General features: G+C 43.7%; 1 protein-coding gene across 1 annotated transcript in view; it reads right to left on the bottom strand.

Moving 5' to 3' along the window:
* Positions 1-26,498, bottom strand: part of SLC43A2 (solute carrier family 43 member 2) — a 59,557-nt gene that overhangs the window by 14,264 nt on the left and 18,795 nt on the right. Inside the window, exons 3-9 of the mRNA XM_063449927.1 lie at positions 9,090-9,312; positions 8,949-9,004; positions 8,642-8,718; positions 1,556-1,648; positions 923-1,056; positions 627-829; positions 182-328 (exon numbers count right to left, since the gene is read on the bottom strand). Coding sequence (XP_063305997.1) covers positions 182-328; positions 627-829; positions 923-1,056; positions 1,556-1,648; positions 8,642-8,718; positions 8,949-9,004; positions 9,090-9,312 — 933 coding nt within the window. The remainder of the gene's footprint in view (positions 1-181; positions 329-626; positions 830-922; positions 1,057-1,555; positions 1,649-8,641; positions 8,719-8,948; positions 9,005-9,089; positions 9,313-26,498) is intronic.

Genomic DNA, 26,498 nt, shown 5'->3' on the forward strand with positions numbered 1-26,498 from the left:
TGATCGTAGGACTTGTTTTTGTATATTTGTAATTCAATGTTTTGCTTTCTGGCTTAGGGTTTCAGTGTTAAAACACCCACTGATCTAAACGTACCAGGTAAAAATCTATGCAGGAAAGCAGGATAAGGCAAAATTTGGCGACAAAATACATCAAATATGTAAAAGTGCTTTGCAGGCTTACCAGTTTCCAAATCTCCATCTACAAGGAATTCCAGGATGTTATTCATGGCTCCCATATAGAATATGAGACGGAGCTGGGTGACACACATAGTGATGAGACTCAGCATCAGGATTGGACTGAATACGCTTTTCATGAAGGATGGAGTTGCTGCAAGGGGAAGAAAATGAAATATCTTAAGAAATCTAACAACTTTGCTGCTGAACACTATTATTGTATACAAATAACTGCATTCCCCATAATGCTCAGGCAATCCAGAGACATCTACAGGGCCAGGGTTAGACATTTCTAATACGGGTAACAAAACCACAGGCTCCTACACACAAATGTTAAGAAAACAATGTCTGCCTTAACAAAGATTGAAAATATCAAACTCATGGTTCTGATTTTCTGCTGTGCAATGTGATCAATTCGTTCTAGGAATTGACCACTGCCCTAAGCAACGTACCTGCATTGCCTGTCTCACATTTCACCTCCAGGTCCACTGTGGATAGGCACAGCTTGTTTCCCTCCTGAAGAGCAGCCAATTCTTTGGGGTTTTTCATGGAGCCTCCAACACTAAGACGTCGGCCCACTGTTGTCACTTGCTTGTAGAATTGCTTTCCTGTGATTTTGTGGTCAAAGCCCAGCCAGCTGAACTTAATCTTCACACTGGAAGCAAGAAAGAAGATGACAGTTATGTAGCATCCTTTTAATATAGGAGTTGGCATGAAGAAGCCATCCTGCAGCCACTGAAGAACTTACGTGTAATCCATGTCTTCTGGGCCAGGAAATGGTTCTAGGGGCCAGTTGAAGAAGCAGTTGAGAAAGACAAGCACAGCACACGAGGCCCAGACTATTAATATAGTTACAAAACTCACATGAAGATCATAAATAACCTGGAAATGAAATCAGACAAGCAATGATTAAATGCTTTTGCTTGGAAAAAGCAAGAAACCATATTTATACAATGTTGACTGTACCATTAAACCTCATTCAATGTAAAAATATTTAAATATTGACTATAACTTATAAAATTGGCATCTACCTTGGGGTTTGGGAAACAAAGTGTTCCAGTGAGTATATGTGTATGAGCCAAGAACGTTCAAGACTGTCATTCCCACATAAGTAAATGAGCTGTGAACTTGCTGGATTTGCCCCGAAGGCACTGGGTTTGGCAGATAATTACCAAACATTCAGGACAAATTCCCAATTTATATAAGAAGAACAATCAGTAACATGATCATGCTACCAGAAAGTCATTACAAAACATGGAGCTAATGGATTCTCGTGAATTTATGTTCTTCGAAAACAAACTGATCAAAATGAAATGTCAACAAACCCAAATATTTCTCAGAAGGCACCTTGTCTAAATGGAATACAGGAACAAACAATCACCTTTATGAAGGGGAACGTGACTGCAGAGGAGGCATAAGATCCAATCATCAGTGCAATAAACGTTGAGCGCAGGTCCCCAAACATGTTAGGCAGCTATGAAAGAGAAGGTAATGGTTAGATGCAATTATACTGTAAATAATCACATTATCCAACTAGTAATTATGCTGCACATTTTCTCTGGTTTACAGGTATGTCTTGCGGTAAAGATTTAACCAAGCAGCTTAATGGTATTACTTTTACTGCCTTCAGAAATATAAAGGGCTAAGAGACCAAACATCTGACAATGACATTTGAATTGGCACTATAAATACTGTTGCACTAATAACAGAACGATAGCATTGGCAAAGAATAACATTTCATCTTACTCTCATTTGATTTTTGAATCATAAGGGAAATTAAAAGATTGTATCCATGTTCTTTTGAAAGTGAGCTTATTACATTTAGCAGTTTTTGTGACAAATCTCTATTGTGCATATTGTCTCTGGTTCTGTATACACTTGCAGTACATTAATAATAATATATTGCTAATATAACCCTGTCAATGGCGTAAGGTTTCTCTCCAAGATAATTCCGCTACGCAAACACAACTGATGGTTTGCTTAGATTATATGAAACCCAACGTACAGACTACAACTAGATCAGGACACAACAAAACTTTAGTTAGCAGGTTCGCCTGTAACCACAATCTTGTTTTTGTTAGCATGAATTGGCTACACCTACAAAGGATGTTTGTGTTGTACTCTGTCTGTACTTTCAATCCCTTGTTATTGAAATATTAATGACAGTTTAAGGGACTTTCCAGATTCCAACAATACACTTATACACGTTATAGCCTCCACCCTGAATAATTAGAGGCGCACTAAAGGCATGTTCTTTGACAATTTTATATAGCACCCTTCTTCAGAAATGGCAATGTTTATATTTGTCAGAGAACATGGACATAATCTCTGCACCACGATCACTACACATTAAGATGTCGATTTAATTCAAATTGTGATTACTAAACTAGAAAGTCCACAAACCCCTGCTTGTCCTTAAAACCCTGCTGAGCAGAGATTAATGGGATAAAGTCATCACTTTGAAATGTATTGCCATTTCCTGACTGGATGGTCACTAAAGCCCCTTTTTGACCCTCCACTCTAACCTGCTGGATCTAGTGACACATTTGTACATGCCACCAGAAAACAACGTTCAGTGTTCTTTTTATATATCACTTTATACACTGAGTGCTGTTAAAAGAAGAAGATACAAATTATATCTGTTATATCTAAAATCTGTCATCTGTAGTTATGAGTTGGGAAAAATGATAAACACATACGAGAAAACAGGCCTCCATAGCTTTATAAAGGGGTGTCCTTTTATGACCTCAAGTGAAAGTCAGTAATGTCTCATGCTTATAAGGTGTTGTGCTAGAACAGAGCTGGGTGAGGCTATCAATCAACTGTGCAATGTTTTCATTTGTACTAATCATTGCTTGCGAAACTATGATACTTTAGACGTTCCCTCTTGTTTATTTAAAAAAAAAAAAAACACTCTCAAGCCCTAGAGGAAATCCTTTGTATAGGAAGCTGAATAAAACGCAGTATCCTGCTTCTGCTTTTACAAAGTGCTCATTGATGTACTAAAACAAGGGGGAAATGTATGAGATACAATCTTACTAGTTTAATGGGTTTAGATTGCTAAACTTACCTCACCATGGCCTAAACAGTGCAAACGTCTGGTGTTAGAAGATTTAAATATTCAATTCTGCAAGTTTTGGGGGAAAACAGGAACTTGCATATACTAAGGTCTGACAATGTTTTAAATCCATGTAACACTTTTTAACACCAGTAAGGATCCATGGGTTTCCCTCAAAGAAACCAACAGCTAGTTAAGATTGAACTAATCAGTGTGCTCATAGAGTTTCCATCAGACCCATTTAATAGATTTTGCTGTGTGGGCAGAAAATGCCATGTCTAAATGACCTGTATAGGTTCCCTCATAGAATTCTAAGAAAAAGGTCTGCATAGCAGCAACTTCCACTGTCCTGAATTATTTAATTCATGAAAAAACATGAATTAAGCTAAGCTGCATAACAGCCTTTTAACTTGAAGTTACTGAAGGCCATCTCTGCTGTTTGCCATTCAGCAGAAACTGAACTGCATATCCTTTGGTTTTATAGAACATGTGTAGTACACAATTAGGCAATCGGGATTTGCGCGAAAGTTTAGCCATCTAATGGTCTTTGTACACCCCAGCAAGAAGGGAACAAGTGGGTATCAATATTGTTATTTTTTCAACTCCAGATCGCAAATGTATCTAAGTGAAACCTGATGGTTTAAAGATGCTAGACACTAGCCTTTTTGCACATTCCCCTGCAAGTAGGCGCAGGAATAGCGCTGATGAATTTCCATATTTTTGGTCCTGTTCCAAAGCACGGAGTTTATGAGGAACATTTGACATCCGTTATAGTGCCATCAATATGGAAATATAATCCGGTGATTCATGTCTGAATCCCAGGCTTCTCTGCCCACCAAAGGATGAAACATCTCAAGTAAAGGAGCATTGTTTCTGAAATTGCATCCTTGTTTATCCTCAAAATGAAGAGTAGGAGAATAGCGATTTTTGAAATTACCTACTCTAATGCTCAATGCTTCTGTTCATTCTGCTCTGTGCTGGACCACTTGTCAGCTCTCCCTGACCTGTCTCTAGTAACAAATGTACATGTGCACATTCTAAGCTATTGGTACAAGGTTCTGGCTTGCTTTTGTAATAACAAACAAGCCCATTCTGTCTGATCTCCTAAAACGGAGAACATCCCTCCCCTATCAAGCACCACTCAAACCGTACCAGTTTCCTGAGCACACAATGATTTCTACAAGTTCTTGGATCAGATCCAGTCCATTATATATTCCATTAATTTTCTTTATACAATGTGTATTATTGTTTTGTGACCGATAGAAGGTGATTCACCTTGCCAGGACTAGCTTGGCATGAATACATGTACATAAGCTCAGTTGATCTGATTTGATTTAAAACTAGAATATAAAACCTGGAGCTCCTGTGAACTGACTCACAAAATGAATGGGAAAGGTAATGGAATCCAAGACCAGGAAATATTTGTCTCAGAATGACCTTTTAATACTATGCTTGTGTAAAAAAGCTGACCATGCATGAATTCTCCAGGTAAGCACGAAGCTGGATCAATGATTAACTTTGTGTGCATCATAATGCGGGATATGACATAGGAGAGGTTTACAGGATATGTATGTCATATTTGTGAAGTCGTTTTATTCATGAAAACACATGAATGAAGTTATCATGCAACTGGTTGCTATTGCTGGTTTTGAAGACACACAAAAAGTGTGTTGACAAGTTCAGTATGAGCAGAGTTTCTGTTGAAGTTATAAGGAATGCCTATGAAACACACTTATCGTCCTTGTCTGGGAGTGACTTTCAGAGGCATATCGCTCATTATCCTGCAGCCTGCATTACTAGCAAGAAAAACCTGCTTGTGATAGATATAGTGGGAATAGCTATATCTCTAGGTAAACATACAATACGTTGGAGATTTAAAAAAAAATAATATACTGCAGTATTCAAACAAATATATCAAATTATTACTTTTGTTTATTAATTTTTTTGTTTGTATGTTTTACCTTCATTTTTTTTGCAAAGCTAAATTTAATTTTAAAAAAATGTACTTATCTTCTTTTATGGTCCAGAAATGATTACGGGTGTGTAGATGTATGAATTTCAGAGCCAGCTATCCATTCTACCCATCTAATGTCTGCAAACAGGGCTGCCTTAAGAAATTGTTGAGCACCATGCACAGCGCAAGGCCTGAGCCCCCTCTGATTCCTCCCACAGGGCCCATACCCAAGCCCGCCACAGTTTGTAGTAGATGCAGTGTGTGTGTAGTGGATGCAGTGTTTGTGTAGTTGATGTGGTGTGTGTTGTAGATGCACCGTGTGTGTAGTAGGTGCAGTGTGTGTAGTGGATGCAGTGTGTGTGGCTAGTGGAGGCAGTATTTGTGTAGTGGATGCAGTGTGTGTGGTTAGTGGAGGCAGTGTTTGTGTAGTGGATGCAGTGTGTGTGTGGTTAGTGGAGGAAGTGTTTGTGTAGTGGATGCGGTGTGTGTGGTTAGTGGAGGAAGTGTTTGTGTATTGGATGCAGTGTGTGTGTGGTTAGTGGAGGGAGTGTTTGTGTAGTGGATGCAGTGTGTGTGGTTAGTGGAGGAAGTGTTTGTGTAGTGGATGCAGTGTGTGTGGTTAGTGGAGGCAGTGTTTGTGTAGTGGATGCAGTGTATGTGGTAAGTGGAGGAAGTGTTTGTGTAGTGAATGCAGTGTGTGTGGTTAGTGGAGGGAGTGTTTGTGTAGTGGATGCAGTGTGTCAGTGTGTATGGTTAGTTGATGCAGTGTGTGTGGTCGGTGCACCATATGTGTAGTGGATGTAGAGTGTGAGTAGTGGATGCAGTGCGTCTGCCTCTTACCATTGGCCAGGACACTAGATTCCATGGTGGCATGGTGGCACATCTGTTTATATAGTGTAGAGGGAGCCCAGGAGTCTCCATCTTCCCCCTCCTGTGAAATTGGCATCGCAGACTGATCGCAGCTCTGTCTACAAATGTGCTATAAATTACAGCTCTATTATATCTCCTACCAAGCAGTAAAGGAAGCTACGAAGACCATACCATTCCCAGAATCAGGTAGGGTGGAGCGAATGACAACTTCTACATATATTTATATATAAATTAAGAATAAGGAGGGAGAGGGCTATTGTGCTACACTGACACATTCATAGAATTGTGCTGCACAAGCTTTTGGTTATTATGCTTCCGGCAGGTAATACAGAGCATATTGTAAGGGACCAACGTTAAGCTAATTATTAGATGATGATATTATACAGAATATGCAAGACTTGAAAACATGCGTTCAGATGTTGACTGCTCTGCGGTATGTCATCCATTGTTTATGTAGCAACAAATTCAATTGCAGATATTCAGAATCTTAGTCAGACACACATTCAGATATGAGTCTGCTTCTAATACTGAGTATGGGGACTCTTGCTTTGTTGCAGTCTTCTTGTGCATCACATGGCTAGTTTCCCCGATCCAAGTCACGTGACTTTTATGTTTTTTTTAAATAATATATGTGCTTTCCCACTCCTGCCAATATTTACTAGTTACATATAAAAATATGCCATGCTGTCTTTTTGCTATTCTTTTATTGTACCCATATTTACTATGAGTTAATCCTAGTCACATGATTGCAGTTGAAGTCACATGACTATGACGTCATTTACTTGCAATTTTTCAATTTACCTCTATTATAAAATAAGGAAATGCCTGGAAATAATTTTTACACTTGACAAAGCCTTTTTAGTTGGTGAAATGTGTTGTGAATACATTTTATCTGTGGTTTTATATTTTCATTGTTACTTGAATAAATTTTAGTTGATATATATTTCCATCTCGCTGCTTTTATTTGTCCTGGCTATACTGGAGGATCATGATCTGGACTGTGGACATACACATCCCTGGCAGGGATCATACCACCCGTTCTGATTACACTAGGCAAATTAACTGCTCCATACATTGTAAGCAAGATTCAATTCTATATTTTTAAGCACTATATATCTCCTGTTAATATTATATATTTGATCAATGCTTTGCAAGGAGTCGTTACCACCATATATCCTAAGGCAAGGATTGTAAGGCTTCACACTGTGTATCCTAGGTTCTATGCTTGTGAGTGTTTTTTGTTTAATATTTTTTGCTTCTCCTATATGTATATCAGTTGTATATCTGGTTTTACACTATTGGAGGCTTGTTTTCTCTGTTCTTTTTCATTGCATAACTCCATCTGGGACCATTGAGGACATGTACAAGAACTATATCCGTAGGCAGAGATGGTACATGGTTCATCAGACTATAACATCAAACATACTACACTATTGGGCCCCTTGTTGTTTCTTTATATTTTTTATTTAGATTTTTGTTACATATGACCATTGAGAATCTCGAGATCACAAAAAGATCTTCAATAATAATAAGCAAAAACAAAACAAAAAACAAGGTCCCAATAGTGTAATATATTTGATGTTATATATAAAAGAACCACATATAAGTGGCCACTTACATGTGATAGAGCCTCATACAAGCTCTACTTATACCAGCAGAGCTGTACAATCCACGTGAAGATTTGGAGTTTTTCGTTACCTGCCGTGATTATTATTTCACATTGTGGTGTGTATATATGTGCTATTGTCTTGTATTTGTTGTTAGGCAAAACCTGGTTTCTGATCATTTGTCTAGTGCTGTTCTTCGTATTTGGGCATAGAATGTCCCTTTTTGCCAGTGTGTGCTGCCTACGTATATCATTACATATTGTATCCACTTTGTATTATTTTCATTCTGACACATTCATATATGTAGCAAGTAAATACTGACTTACAATAATGGATGACTTTCTCGTTTCACCTTATATTTATATAATGTTATTAATAAGGCAAATTCAATTTAAAATGTGCCATTAAATGAGGTCACACTAACACAGGAATATTGACATAGCTCAAAGAATAAAACACACACTGTGAAAATAAAACAGTAGGAAAATGGGATCTTTCTCTAACGGATTACCGTTAAGTGTTCACATAAAATAAGTACTTATACAAACAAAACACTGGGCACGTAAAAACAAACAAATCACACAGATGAACTAACCCATTTACTGATTAGTGCAATGAGACAGAAGTTACATTATGACTGTGTTTGTGCTTTATCCAATGCTATCCCTTAGCAACAGAAATTATTGGTAGCACAGCCATGCTCATCCTAGCATCTAATAGCAAGTTGCTGAGATGATCACATTTCTAAGGACGTCATGATAATAGTCACCACAAAGCCGGCATTGATTTTTCTAGTATAGGACCGATAAGTACTTTAACAATCCAGGAACCATCAATGCTTACTTAATAACCAAATATTGTCATAAATCTTTGGATTAGTGCATTTCCAAACATCTGTTGGTTACATAAAGAAAGCACTGAAGTGTTACATAGACACATCGTAATAAAACGCAAGAGAAGAGCAGGATTTAGACTTACTGTCAGTGAAGTGAAGGTCATACACATTCCACCAAAACCATTCAGACATAGGGCTACGAATATAAGCACCGACAGAGCTGCCATAATAGGGAGTAAAAAAAGAGTATGATGAGCGACTGGAATATAGAATACAAATCTTCGGTTGTTCCTAATGCTACTATGAAGCTACAATGATGTACTGGTATTAAAAAGAGAAAGCATGGGTTGACATTACTGATACAGGACTGATGAAGAGTGCATAGAGATGTCCACTAACTAGATCATATCCAACCTGCTATATTAATATTATATAAATGGCTTTACTCACAATTAGGGTTACTAGCTCCGTATGCAATCAGTAGACACGATACTCCAAAACTGGCACTGAAAGAAAAAAAAGACAATACAATAGGTTTAATTGTCCAGGACACAGGAGATTGAGAGCATCTTTGATGAAGAATGTACAGACCTTCCACTTAGCCGGAGCTTGCGTGGTCCGTACTTGTCCATGATGATACCCAAGGGTAAAGAGATGGCACTGAGCAGAAACGATCCCACCGTAAAGGCTAAATTCAGCATTTCATCTTGTTCCTTACACACCAGCCAGCCATTCAGCACTATGATCTGTTCTTTTTCTGTCTCATTCCAAAATACACTGCTAGTGTTGGTGCCATTTTCAAAGGTTATATTCTCTAAAGAAAGGAGAAGACAATAAGGATAAGCAAATTATGCATGGACAATCTATTCAAACAAACAAAACTGTCTGTGACATTTTGATTAATTTGTTGTATGGATGAGCCTTGTGTGTAATGTAAGTGTTTCTAGCAGCAATTCAATCATTATACCATAGCTGTATGGTGCATAAAAATATCTATTTTACATTTTTTCATTACATTTTCATTGTATATATTTATCTACAAAAACTGATGTGGGTTTTTTTCTAATGAAGTACACTGTATCCCACTTTGGCACTCATAAAGGGTTTCAGTGTGTTCTAGGGAAACATTTTGTGACTGATATTTCACTAATTAATACTGTCTGTAAAACTGAGCTTAGAAAAAAAAGTCTATCATAAATAGCAGGTTTTACAAACAAGTAGTGAGTATGGAAGAATTTAGGTCAATATATGTTTTAATAATAGCTAACTGTGAGGTGCATCTAACAGAATTCAACAGGATTTAAAATCTCCCTCTTTAAGTTTTTCAAGAATTATCTTATCACCTTGCGTGCGTTAACATTTACTAATTAATTGAATCTAATGAAGAACAATTGCATTAGTTACAAATAAAACAGAATGGTTCAGCATAATCTTAAACCCATGGATCTACGCAAAGATATCTATAGGAATTTGAATGAAACCCCTTCGGAATCGAAACACTGCGTGAGACCATTTATTTGTAAGCCAACTTACTTTTTACATTTATTAAAAATACATGTTTCATGATTTATTTCTTGCATTCCTTCTTTTAATTGTATACATAGGAATGCAATAAAATGTTATGAAGAGATTACTTAGGAAAGATGATCATGAATATATGTAATAACCTTCAAGCTGTTGTGGTAGCAATTAACACGATATAGTGATTTAAACATGCATTGGTGCTATACTGGATATAAGGCATGGTTAAAACATGATTTCAAGTTTCAAACATGAAGACAAATTTGTTTAGATTTATCCTGAAAATCCTTTTTTTATTTTTTTAACTATAGAGAATTTAAGGAGTTTGCATTGAAACCTTTATTACGTAAATTATGTTAAAATATTTCTCCAAGTCCCACGCCTTGCAAAATCCCACACGGTGCAGAATTTGCTGTACATTGTGAGATTGCATCAATCAGTTTCCTGATTAACTGCAGTATGGATTAATGATTAACTTTGAAAAATAAATCTTTAAGATCTGTTATCAGTCTTGTCCAAGGAGTACAGTTTGGTTACACCTTTCATTGTTTGTGTTGCAGAGGGATGAACTGGAGAACAAACTGAATGCCTTTAAATAGCACCAGTTTTGGAACATCTGAGCTATGCATAAAACCAGCTAGTGGTTGAACAATCATGGCTTAGGTTGCGGTATACCTCCCTATTTTACCTTAAAAGATTAATCACACAGAGAACTGTCACAAAATTTTTGGATGATCCACCTGTGGTGGGATTAAGCCGGTTAACACAAACCGGTTTCTAAAATTTAACAAGTTTGCCAAACAGGTCATTAAAATGGCAGAGTGATGCGTCGGGTTCTTGTTTCGTGACCGAGGGCCCCACACCGAGAGAGAGCCTGGCGGCTTGCCCTGTATACCGTCGGGTGTGAGGTTCCTCCACGCAGTCCGCCGAGTGCAAAGCTGCAGACCATGTAGTAGAGACCTTGCGATCTCCAGCCAATCACAGACACATCAAGTGACGAAGCTTGCAAGATTTCAACACATGGTCTGCAGCTCTGCACTCGGCGGAGTTGAAGACTGGATAGCTAGCCCACAAGGGCATGGATTACACACACACACACAAAAAAAAAGTTATTTCAGTGTGGGGAGGTTGGTCACTAAACAACAGCCTCCTCACATATACCACCCCCCACATTGTCACTATCCCCATACACAGTTACCACCTCCCAAATTGTCACCATCCCCACACACTGTCATCACCTCCCAAACTGTCACTATCCCCCCCACACTGTCACTATCTCCCCACACTGTCACCACTTCCCAAATTGTCACCATCCCCACACACTGTCACTACTTCCCAAATTGTCACCATCCCCACACACTGTCACTACTTCCCAAATTGTCACCATCCCCACACACTGTCACTATTCCCACACACTGTTACCATCTCTCACACTGTCACTATTCCCACACACTGTTACCATCTCTAACACTGTCAACGTCTTTGCATTTCGTGAACAGCTGACATTTTTGACAGCAAACGTCTGGTTCAAACAGATGAATTTTGACAACTGAACACTTAAGGAGTAGACCTTCTAGAATCTAGCGTATAGTTAAAAAATAGCTCAAAGGGAGGCGGGGCCTGACCGCCATGCAGGACAGCCGCATGAAACGACAGCTCCTGCAATCAGGCGAAATTTAAAGAAATTAAAGCTGAACCGGTACCATCCTGAATACCAGAGAACGCGGTCCGATACATAAAGGGACACTGGACCTGGGGAGAGGCTTGCACTCAGTGTTTTAGTCCCCCAGAATGACTCATGTCGTCCGCATAGGATGAGGCCTACTCAGGCGGTGAGCGGGGTAGACGGCCGATGCCCTGCTATCCCGCCCGACTGAATCATACCGGCACCCTCAAGGTCATGGAGCAGGTCCCACCACCCCTCTTGGGGCCGGTGGGGGTTATCCTGGCCCAAGCCCCGAGACCCCGGTAACAGCGGCGCACCTGCGGCAAAGAAATATCTCCACACTGCGGATGAGATCCTGAGCCGCGTGCAACTCAGCGGCAAACTAAATTTTGAACGCTCACACCGACTCTCCCTCCCGGCGGGCCAAGCTCACTACAGAGCCATGAAGGAGACTGACAGCGTGGCTGTAGAGGCTGGATGAGCCCACACTGCTCCCTACCAAAGAACTTACCTTCGGGCCGGTCTGACAAGAGGGGACACTTTACAGAAGGACTCCAGCCTGATATACCTTCACAACAAGGTCACGACACTTGACGACAGCATGTCCACAGGGAGGCAGCGGCTCACATGAACTCTGCCGCGCAGTCGGAATCCCCGAGCAAAGCAGCCTACAGCTGGAGGTGGACACTAACAGCAGGTCCCTGGGATGTCTGCCTCCACGCTTTAACATCGTGCAGAGTTCTAACCTTTATTTTAAGCTTTCTCCTTTTGTTTTATGATTATTGATAACTGCTGTCTGTAATACTCACACGCTCTCCATCATAAACCATCGATCAGCCTGTCGGGCTGAGATTCCTCTGCATACTGCCTAATATAAAATTGGAGAGGTCTCTGGGGCAAAATGATTGTACGTTACTTATTTAAGTAAAAGTACTGTCCAGCCTGTAATTTACACTACGCTGGTTTGGGCATTCATGTGACCATAGCTCACATACACTTACGAATGTGTGCCTATACGTTTAAATGTATTAACCATAATTGATGGTATTACTGCTAACCTGCATAGATACCATTTAACAATGTCTAGGCCTACATGAAAGCTAAATCTGGCGGGCTCGATGACTCGCTGCCCCCTGGTGATCAATCTTGAGCGGTGTGGAGCACCAAATCTGTACCCGATATTTTCTCACATAAGCCTGTAATTTAATAATCGTATTAAGCTTGTATAATCTGCCTTTTACTAACATAGGGTCTCGGGCCTATACTGTTCTAAGTCTCACAATATAATCTATGATTCAGCCTGTTTCTTTAAACTAAAAAAAGTGCAATTGTTTCATATGTCATGGCACTGTATGCAAATGTTTGACCATTATAAGCTTGCGGACGCTGTCGTGGCTCAACAAGCCTGTTTGTTATTCTTTTCTTGCACACTAAAATAAAGAATTTAAAAAAAAAAAAAAAAAAAAAAACTCAAAATAAATTTAATTTTGAACAGGAATCTAACAAAAATCCACATTCAAAAAGCTAAAAATGTCACTTAAATTTCTAATAATATTTCTAATCTCAAACTGTAAATCATTCCAGCATAATATGTTATTTCACTATATTGTACGTTTGCCATTTAGACAGAAAAGCTATAGGCAGGATGCTGTCTACTTCATACCCTCCCCCACTATGTTCCCCTATCGTCTTGGGACAAAAGCAAAACATGGATAAGGTAACAGGAAACATATGTGGGTTAAGGGTCATTGAGATAAACAAAAAAAGGGAGGAGATTTCTGGGTCCACTTTCAGCCAAGCAAATTGGTGGCCCAGGGCTTTTTTTTTAAAAAACACTGTTGCTAGGTGTTAAAGGTGCTGGTAGGAGCAATGCAGTACATGAGAACTATGCAGTTGATATAAACTGTAAACAAGTCTGTTTTAGATAGCGGAGCCTGTCTGTACATAGATCTTAGCCTGTGTCCTTGTCAGAGAGGCTAATTTTAAGGATCCTGGCTTTATTCCCAAATTAGAAATGATTTTGCATGCCTAGTGGCCTTTTTATTTAAATCTACAGGAAACTCCTCAGCAAAATAACTCAATAAATAAAAGATCTGTTTATTATACTGCTGAATGTATTATTATAGTATGGATGCATTGTATGGGGAAAAGAATATTAAAACACACACACACACACACACAAGATAGTTAAAATGCAAGTTGCAAAAAAAAAATTGTAAAAAATCACTGATAGGGTTATTCATCAAACCAGGTCAAATTATCCAATTAGAGAAACACTCCAACTCCAAGCACTCGGCCATATTTGTAGCCTATTTTGAATGAAATTTCAGAGTCAACTGCCGAAAATTTCTATTTTAGTGACTAAAAATGTTAAAGGACCACCATAGGCACCCAGACCACTTCAGCTTAATGAAGTGGTCTGGGTGCCAGGTCCATCTAGGATTAACGCTTTCTGCTGTAAACATAGCAGTTTCAGAGAAACTGCTGTTTACATTAGGGTTAATCCAGCCTCTAGTGGCTGTCTTTCACAGTGAGAAGACGCCAGCGTCCATAGAAAAGCACTGAGAATGCTTTCCTATGAGACTGGCTGAATGTGCATTCAGCCTATGACATCAAAAGAGGGAGGAGAGTCCCAGCGCCGAGGGAGCCCGGCCCTAGAAAAAAGGTAAGGGATTAACCCCTTCCTCCCCCTTCAGCCCGGCAGGAGTGGGACCCTCAGGGCACTATAGTGCCAGAAAAACAAGTTTGTTTTCCTGGCACTATAGTGGTCCTTTAATTTATCCCTTTTAGAACCATAGTTGCTCAAAGTACAGGAAGCAGTGCACTGGACAAGTCTGCTTTGTGTTTTCTCAACCATAATTTCCCCTTTTCTCATCAAGATACCAACCACACATTAGCTCTATCTGTCCTTTCAAAAATAATATATACTATGTGTACATGCCCTGAATGAGGAAGGAGACAAAGAAAAAAATGCCAAGTCCACACTGTTCTAATAGTATTATTTCTTTATTTGTGGTGCACATATAGACATATGAACTCAGTGAAGAAAACCAGTACATTGTACCCCTTTCATACAGGCATTTTAATACAAATATTTACCAATGTCTGTGTGCTCCTAGCGGTAATACCGCTATTTATGTTCCGTTACATATCCTGACTACAGAAATATCCCACATACATTACCCATGGGTCCCTTTTTATATGCAATGCATTTATTTATACACTGATCAGCCATAACATTAAAACCATTTACCTAATGTAGGTCTCCCCTCATGCTGCCAAAACAGCTCTGATGTGTTGAGGCATGGACTGCACAAGACCTCTGAATGTGTCCTATGGTATCTGGCACCAAGGCATTAGCAACAGATCCTTTAAGTGATGCAAGTTGCGAAGTGGAGCCTCCATGGTTCAATTTTTTTGTTCCATCACATCCCATAGATACTCAATTGGACTGAGATATGGGGGATTTGGAGACCAAGGCAACACCATGTCATATTCCTCAAACCATTCATGAACACTTTTTGTACTAATCAAAAAAAACCAAAAAACCATGATTAATTAGACCAGGAAACTTTCTTCTATTGCTTCATGGTCCAGTTCTAATGATCACGTACCCATTGAAGGCACTTTCAACAGTGGCCAGCGGGTCATCATAGGCACTCTGACCAGTCTGTGGCTACACAGTCCCATATGCAGCAAATGGCACTGTGTGTTCTGATATTTATATGTCTACCATGGCCAGCATTAAAGTTTTTAGCATTTTGAGCTAGAGTAGCTCTTCTGAGTGTTTGGACCAGCTAGCCTTCACTCCCCACATGCATCAATGGGCCTTGGTGTTCTTGAGCCTAATACCAGTTCACCGGTTGTCCTTGCTTGCATCTCTTTTGATGAGTACCAATAACTGCACACCAGAAACACCCCACAAGAGATGCTTTTTTTGGAGATGCTCTGACCCAATCCATCACTATTTGGCCGTTGTCAAAGCCACTTAGACCTTCTCGCTTTCCCATTGTTCATGCTTCCAACACATTCAATTCAAGAACTGACTTTTCACTTGCTGAGTAATATATCCAACCCCAGGTGCCATTGTAACAATATGACTAATGTTATTCACTTCACCTGTCTGTGGTTTTAATGTTGTGGCTGATCAAATGTTTGAACATTTTGTAATATATATTATTCTGGGTGGCAGTAGCAATGTGTGTCAATTCTGTCGTGCGTTGTAAAATTGTCTCTCAGTGTATTATATATGACCCTCAGCGCAGCAGCCAGTGTGGCTAGAACCCAGCAGGTGACCAATGGCAAGTATTTAAATATGTGCTTACATTTTGTAATTTCTGCTGAAGTCAATTAAAAACTACCACTGTTGATATAAGTCTTGCACAGCCTTACTGAATACCTATAGATTTATTATTTCTTTTTTTTTAAGAAGAATTGGGAACTGTAGAGAACAAGCAATTAAAAATCTTTTAAATTATAGTTTAATACACGTTACTGCTATTAGATGTACTTAGCGGCATACCTTGTAGTCTTTTGGCTTTTTCAATGTATTTTTTGCAGTTTATTGATGACTAAATTAAGCCATGGTCAGCACTATGGAAACTGCTAGCTTAAAATAATCATATTTAGTTTGGAAATGAACAGGCTTGAAGTAGGAAGCACCCTGCAATGCTGGACAATACTTTGGCCTGCCAATAGCTTGAAAATTACACCATTAAATATACATATTGCCCAGTGGATGAAACAGGAAAGAAGCCACGGTCTGACAATGTGCGGTATGAACTTTACGTTTTTTGTTTTCTTTCTTTCTCACTCGTCCAAAGAAAAAGGGAAATCAATGCACTTATTTTTTTTGAAAATACAGCTTATTATTTGCCTAAATAATAAGCTGCATTTTTTTCACGCTCAAATGGTTATACTAAGTACAAAACAATTAATGATTTGCATCATTCTGCATGTTAATCCTAAAACCTTTGTCCCCACTTCCCCATTCCAAAACAGTTCTTCTACCTGGGTATCACATGATATCACAGCTCCCTGTCTGCCCCTCTCTCCTAATCTGCAGTGTTTCTCCAACAACACAGATGTTCATGTCATGAAAAAGCAAATGCATGGTTTATAGAAGATGTAGATAAAGTAAAAAGGTGATAACTATATTACAACTTCCAGAAACCCCATCTACCCATGAAACTTGCTATACAGAAATGTATGGGATAAAGTCAGCGCTTTGAAAAGTGTCCAAAATGGATTTGACATGTGCATCAATGGGCCTTGGGTTCGTGGCCCTGACACCAGTTCACCGGTTGTCCTTCCTTGCACCTCTTTTGATATTTTGAGTTTTGAACATTTTGATTGGTTACTCGGTTCCTTGTCTGGACAATGCTTACTCTTGCACTTGTAAATACTGGGAAGCTATTGAAATTGAAGCAATTTCTGTTACCTTTTTATCAAATACATGGGAACAATTAATTTTGCTTGTAATAGATATTAACAAGGAAAGTGAAACGAAATGCTCTATTGGGTAATGCCATTTTCTGGGGGTTAATGTCTCGGGTGAATGCTGCCTTCTTATTGTGAATTTGCATGGTTATTGTTCATTAGCCTTGCACTGGGAGTAAAGGTTCGGGGCAGTAATATATTTTACTGCATTTATATTTACCTGGCAGCAGTGGGAGTACGTACATTCCAGGCATAACATTGCTTAAGAAGGGCATTAACCCCAATGTATACAGTCTTTTACAGCCCATAAATGTAATGAAAACAAAACAAAACATTAACTTGTTGCCTTTTTAATGGTGCGGTGGTATACATTTTAAATAATGAATCATCCAAAATACCACCGTTTTCACAGCAGAATTTTCCGTTAAACTTTAGTGGGATTATTAACTAAACATCGACTTGTAACTTAAGAAGTGCCCTGAAAAATTACTCTGTCTACATCACCACAGCTCATTTGGTAAAAAGACAAAGATTTAAGTTTGGCCCTATAAAATTCACTCGGAACAGCACTAAATGTATGTAAGTTTTATTTCCAGCCGTTTCTATTAACAATGTAATTTGAGAAACAAATATGTGTTACGTAAAGTGAAAATAAATATATACTCTTATCTTACACAAAGCTAGGCCTTTTCTTTTTTCGTTCCATGCGATAAAAATGGCTGATTCTCCGCCAGGCTGTGTTTGCCTTGCCTTGGACAATATCACTTTTAAGCTGTGCAGTGGGCTTTAGTGAAGAGGTCAGCCAATGTCATGTAACCCTTCGGCTTAGAGTAAACCTCGGGTCACCGAGTTTGGATTAGTAATTTATCCTATATAATAGCTAGTCAGTCATGATGACAGTGATATGCTAAGAAAAGCTTTGCACAGGCAGAATTATCAGCGAGAGGTCAGGTATTATGTAGGGAAAAGGGGGGACAAAACAAGAAGAATTAACTAAGAAAGAAGTATTACAATTGGTGAGAAAAAAAAACTAGCACAAAGGCAAAATTAAAAGAGGTTAAGTAACGTGAAAGGTCTTCAATCACGTGATAATTTCATTTATGTCTAATTAAGCAAAAGTTATTCATTGTTTAACGCTAAGTATATGAGTCTAGTAGTTAACAGTTGTAGTCATAGTTAACATGCAGTATCATACAGAATCAGCATTAGGCACAGGGTTCGATTTTTAAGTGTCATGTATGTTTATTAAAAGGATCACTAAAGTGTCATGAAAACAAAGCGGTTTTCCTGAAACTATAGTGCCCTGAGGGTGCCCCCACTCATGGCGCTGAAGGGGTTAAAACCCTGTCAGCCACTTACCTTAATCCCGCGCCGGGGCTCCCTCGCGCTGGGGACCTCTCCTCCCCGTCCGACGTCACTGGAGCCGAATACGCAAGTGCCGCGCGCGCATTCAAAGTGTCCATAGGAAAGCATTTCTCAATGCTTTCCTATGGACGTTCTGTGCGATGGAGGCGAAATTCGCCTCCTGCGTCGCAGATGCGCCTCTAGTGGCTGTCCGGAAGACAGCCACTAGAGGCTGGATTAACCCCAAATGGAAACATAGCAGTTATGTTTACATGTGAAGGGTTAAAACCTGAGGGACCTGGCACCCAGAACACTTCATTGAGCTGAAGTGGTCTGGGTGACTATAGTGCCCCTTTAACTTGTTTATATTTGAAATTTTTCTTCTCTCATATTCTGTGAATTGCACTGCAGAAATCAGCTGTTTCTGCTGATTTGCATGGTGGTGCAGAATTTTTCTTATCCACAGTATAATATTGACCAGTGGGACTTTAGAAACATTGTTATAACATGCGCCATATCAAATGAGCTACAGATTAAAGAACCATTGGTCCCAAAACCCTGTTTATTGTTTAGTATTGGTTTGTTTGAGCCCAAAATGTACCTATTGTAATGTTACCCTTTTTGTGGGTTAAGACGGACAGTGTTTAATTATTATTATCATTAAATATCGGTATTTCCTGATTGAAACATAAGAGGGTCTACGAACGTGCCCTTTAGATATATATTTATGGATGGTGTATTGTAAAATGTCAACATTTTCCCTAACCACCTTAGTTCAGAAAGTCTACGAATGTTTGGTTTTGTGGGTTTTCTAGACCTCATACTTGCTGAGTTGGGCTGTTTATCTCTGTAAAGTGAGAACAGGTTTGCTGTGCTGTGTAGTTAGGTTGCATACAGTAAAATGTTTGGTGCGTCTTTTGCATATATTCTACTACTTAAAATAGTACTATCCTTTATCCTATCACTTTGCCGTAAAGGTGACTAGCACACAATTGTGCTTCTTTACGCTGGAAATCTATTCATTAACAAAGAAAGACACACAGACACAAAAAGAGCGACACAAAGAAAGGTTTGAACTCTGAGCCATTAGTGGAAGGTCATTCATTAGAAAAGGAACATTCTCTTCCCCCTCCTCCTACCTGTGACTTACTATCTTCATTACAGTCAACTTTCCTAGTAAGCTAGAGTCACAAAACAGAAATCAATGTTTAAGTGGCGTGGACTAATTGAGTAATTATGCTTTTATTCACAGAAAAAAAAATTATTAACCTCAAGATATATGGGCTTGGTGCCTAATGTTTATTACATCAGTTTGATAATATATGGTACAGAGTAACAGTCTCAACTACTGTTAAATGACTCAAACGTTTGCGTAGGACTGAGATACCCTTGACTGACCACTGTTTCCATTATAAAAGGGCTTGAGTTTACAATACCAAATCTTTCTTTAGAAGGTGTAGTATTTCCTACGTGTGCTTTACAAACAGAACAGAAGACTCAGATGTACACATTGAAAACCAATGTAAAAATAGCTGACAGGTATTCAGATGTTAAACGCTGCCTTCTCAGTGACAATACAGTAAATGGACCGTTCTCAGTCATGCTCTCCATAGGCAGGCCATCACCTGCGACCACATATCACATGTTACTCTGATTGTCTATAAAACCAGGGATGATTAATTTACAACAGTAAATTACTAACCAAGCCATTACTAAACAAGAAGTAACTTTATCAACCAAATATAGTTAGTTTCTCAAGTACAATTCATATCTGAAATCAGCTGTTTTGAAGATGTCTTCATATGTCCTACTAGGAGTGCACGTATCTCTGGTGAAGAATATGTACCTTTCAAAAATAGAACCTCAATATTTGAAACTGTGTTGATGGCGGGTGTTTGTCCTTATTAGTGTTCTATCACTGGTTCACGATATACTTCACTGCCTATTATATGTGTTCACTATAGAGTAGCTGGCAATACCACGTGACATTGGTCGTTATATGTAATGATATGGTAATGTGATTCTGGTGACTTTTCAAGACATAGCTTCCAGTTAAACTGTAGACTGTGAAATAAGGAAGAAATGTTCAATAGTAAACATATGTAAACAGGCTTCTGCTGCTATTTTTTAATACAGGAACCCATATACATACACCCAGTTAAAAAGCTAGATGTGTATCCTTTCAGCACAAGTAATATTAAAGGAACACTCTGGGCACCATTAATGAAATTGTTATTGTGAAATTGTTATTGTTACGGTTTAACCTTAACACTTAAGGTTGCTCTCCAGCTCTGGATCTGCCTTTCCCAAGCGGCATCCAGGTTCCGCAAATGAGTTTCAGGAAGCTGAGCAAGGGCACCTCAATGTAAAACATTGCAGTTTCAGAGAATATTTATATTGCAGGGTTAAGACTGCCTCTGTGAAAAGATGCTCCACGTCCCCACACTTTGCATGAGCACGTCCAATGTCTACTAAATCTCCCATAGGAAAGCATTGGGCCAATGCTTTCCTATGGGGAAGTCCTAATGTGTGCAGGACACTCACTGCGCATGTGCATTAGGGTTTCCCACATCAGCTGACGTAGGAGTATCTCGACCCAAATAGCAAACACTTAATACCAGCCCTGCACTCACTGTAGCAAATATAGTATAAAAGTTAAATTAAATTGTACATCAATTCAAATCATATCAGGCACTGTCTGTCTTAGATAGTGTAGCCCCATGTAGCCAAAGCGCAGCTTAAGCGGAACAGGGCCTTGACAGGGGTTAGGAGGCGGGCCCAGGAGGAACAGACAGGACAGGTGGGTTATGGGATATTTGGGTTTGGCTATTTAAGGGAGGAGCCATTTTGTAAGGTTCACTTCTAATTTCCTACCCGGTTCAGTTTGTGTGCATCCCGGTGCTCTCTATACTTTCTGGGTAGGGTTTCTCTTTTGTCTCCTCTGCAGGGCCATGGATATCGTGGAGAAGCTTCTGGAGGGGATCAGGACAGCGGCGCGGCAACAAGGAGCGGATTGGGTGCAGGCCCAGCTGGGCCCGGTCCTTGCTGCGGCGGCAGGACAGGAGGCCGGAGACTCACGCCCGGCGAGGGCCAGGAGGCCCCCGAGGCGTTTGAGCCCGGGAGGAGAACCGGAGGTCGGTGGCACGGGAGTGCAGGAGACAGCCAGTGGAAGTCGTAGCAGGCCCAGGAGCTGCCTGGTTGAGGCTCTGCCTCCCAGTGTGCGGCCGGGGCTTCGGCGTGGTGAGTCGAGACGGGCGGCTGCCCTGGACATCGCTGCACCAACCCCTAACACGGATGGGGCCGTGCGCGGAGCAGGATCCAAGATGGCGGCCGGACGGCCTAGTGCGGGGCCTGGCGGGGCGGGGTCTCGGCCCAGGAGGGCACCCCCATCGGTCTTGGCGGTGGACTGCAGCACGCGGACTGGGACGGTCCACGACGGGCCCAACGTACAGCAGGCAAGTGCAGGGGCCCCTTCCGGGGGTCCCCTTGGCGTGGTGGGCAGGCGGGGAGTGAGGCCCGATTCCAGGGAGCGGGCGGACGGGGGGGCGGGTAGGCGAGCGGCCCAAGGGGAGCAGGGGTCGGGCGGAAGGCCCCTGGGGGGGGTGCGGGATGCTGCGAAGGGGTCCCGCGGAGTGCAGACTGGGCGGGCTTCCGTGGGGGAGGATGGGGGGTCCCTCGGTAGTTCTCTTGCGGGGCGGAAGGTAGTGCCTGCGGGTTCGATGGATGTTAGGAGGGTGGTAGAGGGTAAGGGGAAAGGTAAGGCTCCGAGGTCCGGTCGGTCGGGGATAACTGTCTCGGGGAGCGGGGTGTCACCATCCGCGTCCGTGGAGGGCCCCGGGGGAGGTGCCCCTGGTCCGGGTTCCGTAGGTGTAGTGGTAGGTCGGGCTGCAGCGGGGTTGGGGCGCGGGGCGGGAAGCGGGGAGGGTGGGCCTAGTTCGGAGTCGGGTAGTGCTAGCCCCTCGCCGGTTAGGGCCCCCAGGACACGCAGACGGAGGCCCCGGCGCAGGCGCGCAATGTCAGGGAGTTCGGCAGGGTCCGGGTCCCCCAGGTTGCCTCAACGGGGGTTGGCATCCAAAGGCGATGGTAGGAGTCGTAGTCCACGTGGCAGGGCTCTCAGGGCCTTTGGGGCGCGACGGCGGGAGGATACCCGGCGGGAGGCTTTGGCGGTTAGCAGGCGCTCCCCGGTTCGGGACGGGAAGGTGGTGGGGGAACAGTACGCCTTGCCCAGGACTTCTTCTCCTCTTTCCAGGTCCCGGAGTCGCTCCTCATCTGATTTTTCCAGGCACCGGGTGGGATCCCTGGTTGGCGGGACATCGGCGGATGGCGTTCATCCTGGACGAGCAGTGACGGACTGCGCAGCCCCGGGTGTCATCGGCCCCAGGGGCTTGGCCGGTGAGTCTATTGAATCGCTACAGTCCGGTGCACTAGTACAAACACTGCAGTCACTACTCCACTCACTGGGGGCGGGGGGTGGCACACAAGGTAGCGTAGGGCAGGTGTGGACCCAAGGGGGAGGGGAGGTGGGGCCCGGTCTAGGGACCCCGGCGGCAGTTGCGGGCGGGGAAGCTGTGTCGGCTTCCAGCGTGGGTGAGGCGGGAAGCGAACGGGCGGAGTTGGCGGGGGGGGTGACGGAAGCAGCGAGGCAACATGCGTATGTGTCCTTCGCGGGCCCGCTGGGGGTGCACCTCAAGCAGGAGGTGAAAGATGAAATCTGGAAGGGGGAATTTTGCGAGATCTTCTCGCTTCTTCCCTTGGAGGACTTTCTTGACCTCAAGGAGGAGGACAAGAAGGACGAAAAGAAAGAGGAGGAGGAGAAACGGCGGAGGTATCGCAAGATACCGAAGTCTTTTGGTAACTGGCTAAGGGCATTCTGTATCCTAGCCAGCGTGATCGGGGAAAAATCGCCGGGCTCCTGCTCGTCCCTGTTTTGCTACTTGGACGGCATATGGGAGGCATACCGCACCTATGGCGGATTGGCATGGTGGCGGTATGATGAGCAGTTCCGGCAGCGGCTGGCGGCGAATCCGGGCATGCGGTGGGACCAGATGGACCTGCCTCTCTGGATGAAGCTCATGATGGCGCAGAAGGCGCAGCCCTTTCAGCACGCGGCTGGCGCTAAGGGTCAGTCCTCCTCGTCGGCCGCCTCGCAGAAGGGCTTATGCTGGCTCTTTAATGAGGGCCAGTGCAAGTGGGGCGCAGCCTGCCGCTTCAAGCACGAGTGCTCGGGCTGCGGTGGGGCTCATGGGCTCCAACGTTGTTTCAAGAAAGGGAAGTCCGGGGGGACGGGAGCCTCTGCCGCGGTTGGCGGCGGAGGGTCTCCCACTACCTCGGGGGCTAACCCCAGTGAAATTAGACGCGATGGAGCCCTGGCTAAACCGCTACGGTAACAGGGCAGACGCGGAGCTGCTTAGAGCGGGGTTTGGGCAAGGGTTTGTCATTCCGTTTCGGGAGAGGGGTGGCACTGCGTGCCCTCATAATCTCAAGTCCGTGGTGGAGTTTCCAGAGGTGGTTCGGGAGAAGTTGGACAAGGAGGTGCGGTTGGGTAGGATGGCGGGGCCTTTTGTGGCCCCGCCACTGGAGGGCCTTCGGGTCTCTCCCCTCGGGGTGGTCCCCAAGAAAGAAACAGGGAAGTTTCGGCTCATTCACCATCTTTCCTATCCTAAAGGGGAGTCGGTGAACGACGACATTGACAGGGACCTATGCTCGGTCTCTTACGCATCATTTGACCAGGCGGTCGAGCTGGTGAAGAGAGCCGGGCGTGGTGCGTTGATGGCCAAGGTGGACATCGAGGCTGCTTTTAGGTTGCTTCCGGTGCACCCGGCGTGTCACCACCTGTTAGGGTGCTTCTTTGAGGGGGGCTACTTTGTGGATTTGTGCCTTCCCATGGGGTGTTCCATTTCGTGCTCTTACTTTGAGAAGTTTAGTTCATTTCTCGAGTGGGTGGTGCGGACGGAAGCGGGAGATAAAGCGGTGGTGCACTATCTGGATGATTTCCTGTGTGTGGGGCCGGCCGGATCTCCCGCGTGCCAGCACTTGTTAGGTACCATTCAATGGGTGGCGGGCTGCTTTGGGGTGCCGCTGGCGGCGGATAAAACTGAGGGCCCGACGGAGTGCCTTAGTTTCCTGGGTCTGGAGATAGATTCAGTGCGGGGGGAATGTCGGCTGCCGCTGGCAAAGCTGGAAGGTTTGCGCGGCGTGGTGGCAGAGGTGCGTCGGGCACGGAAAGTGACCCTGCGCCGACTGCAGTCATTGGTCGGAATGCTCAATTTCGCCTGTAGGGTGATACCCATGGGTAGGGTGTTTAGCCGCAGCTTATCGGCGGCTACCGCGGGGATTAGGTCCCCTCACCATTTCATCCGGGTATCTTCGTCCATGCGGGCGGACTTGGGGGTGTGGGATACCTTCCTCAGGGACTTTAACGGGACGGTGTTCTTTCGGCAAGGGGGCGTGTCGGCAGCTGAGCTGGAGCTGTACACCGACGCGTCGGGTAGCGTGGGTTTTGGGGCCTACTTCAGCGGGAGCTGGTGTGCAGAAAAATGGCCGGAGACATGGGGGCAGAGCCCCCTCATGCGTAACCTGGCGTTTCTGGAGCTGTTCCCACTGGTGGTGGCGCTGGCGCTGTGGGGGGACCGGTTGAGGGACAGGAAAGTGGTTTTCTTCTCGGACAACATGTCCGTGGTGCACGCGGTTAATAATCAGTCTGCAGCATCGAGGCCGGTGGTAACTCTGCTGCGGCGCTTTGTTTTGTTGTGCATGTCCCTGAATGTGGTTTTTCGTGCGCGCCATGTGCCTGGGTACTTGAACGAGGTGGCTGACGCTCTGTCTCGTTTTCAGTGGTCCCGGTTTCGAACGATGGCCCCGGAGGCCCAGGACAGGGGTCAGCCGTGCCCGATCGAGATGTGGCAGCTGGGAGCGTCCTGCTTGGCGGACTCGTGAAGGCTTCGCTGGCACCGGCCACATGGGCCGCATACAGTAAGGTCTGGAGTTCATGGGAACGTTCCTGGGGCGGGCTGGGCCGAGGGGTACGAGGGGAGCCGCCTCTGGATGCCTTCTTGTGGTTTACCTTTCAATTACTGGCGGGGGGCGCCTCCCCGGCGGTGATTGACAGGAACATGGCTGCAATGGCGTTCTGGTTCAAGCTCCATGGGGGAGCGGATCTTACCAAGGCGTTTATTGTCCGGCAAGCACTCAAAGGGTATCGGAGGGCTCGGAGGGCCCCCGACGCTAGGCGCCCGGTGTCGGTGCATGTGCTGGAAGGGCTTGTTCAGGCGCTGCCCTCCATTTGTTTCAATGCATTTGAGGTGTCGCTATTCCGTGTGGCATTTCTTTTGGCTTTCTTTGGGGCGTTCCGCGTCGGGGAGTTGGTGAGCAACACCCGGGCGGCCACGGGGGGCCTACAGGTGTCTGGGGTACGTATACTGGATGGGAAGCTGGTGGTACACTTGGCTAGGTCCAAGACGGATGTGGAAGGTAAGGGCCGGGACGTTACGCTGGGGGCCCTGCCGGGCTCGGCACTGTGCCCAGTAGCTGCGGTGTCGGAGTATTTGGGTCAGAGGCCCGCGGTTGGCGGGTCCCTGTTGGTCCATGCGGATGGCTCGTCGCTCTCTCGCTTCCAATTTCAGAAAGTTTTCAGTCTGGGTCTGGGTCGGATGGGACTGGATGCCGGCACATACGGCACCCACTCCTTTCGTATTGGGGCGGCCACGGAGGCCACACGTCTAGGTTTGGGGGATGAGGTAGTCAAGCGGATTGGGAGATGGGAATCTGTTAGGTTCCGCTCATATGTACGCTTGGGTTTGTTGGAACACTAAGGGGCGTTGGGGCGGCCTGGGGGGTACGGGTGGTTTTATCCTGTGTTTTTTCTTTCTTCCCCAGGCCGGGTCGCTTGGATCGTGGGTCATTCCTTCATTTTCTGGGCCGGACGGAGGGCTGCAGCTCGAGCTCAAGGCCAGCAGCTGGGCTTTCCGGAGGACCAGATCGTAGTGCGCTGGTGGGGGTATCGGGGCTTCTGCTGGGGGGACGTCTGCAGG

This window comes from Pelobates fuscus, chromosome 1, assembly GCF_036172605.1.
Source record: "Pelobates fuscus isolate aPelFus1 chromosome 1, aPelFus1.pri, whole genome shotgun sequence".
In the NCBI taxonomy this organism is placed as follows: Eukaryota; Metazoa; Chordata; class Amphibia; order Anura; family Pelobatidae; genus Pelobates; species Pelobates fuscus.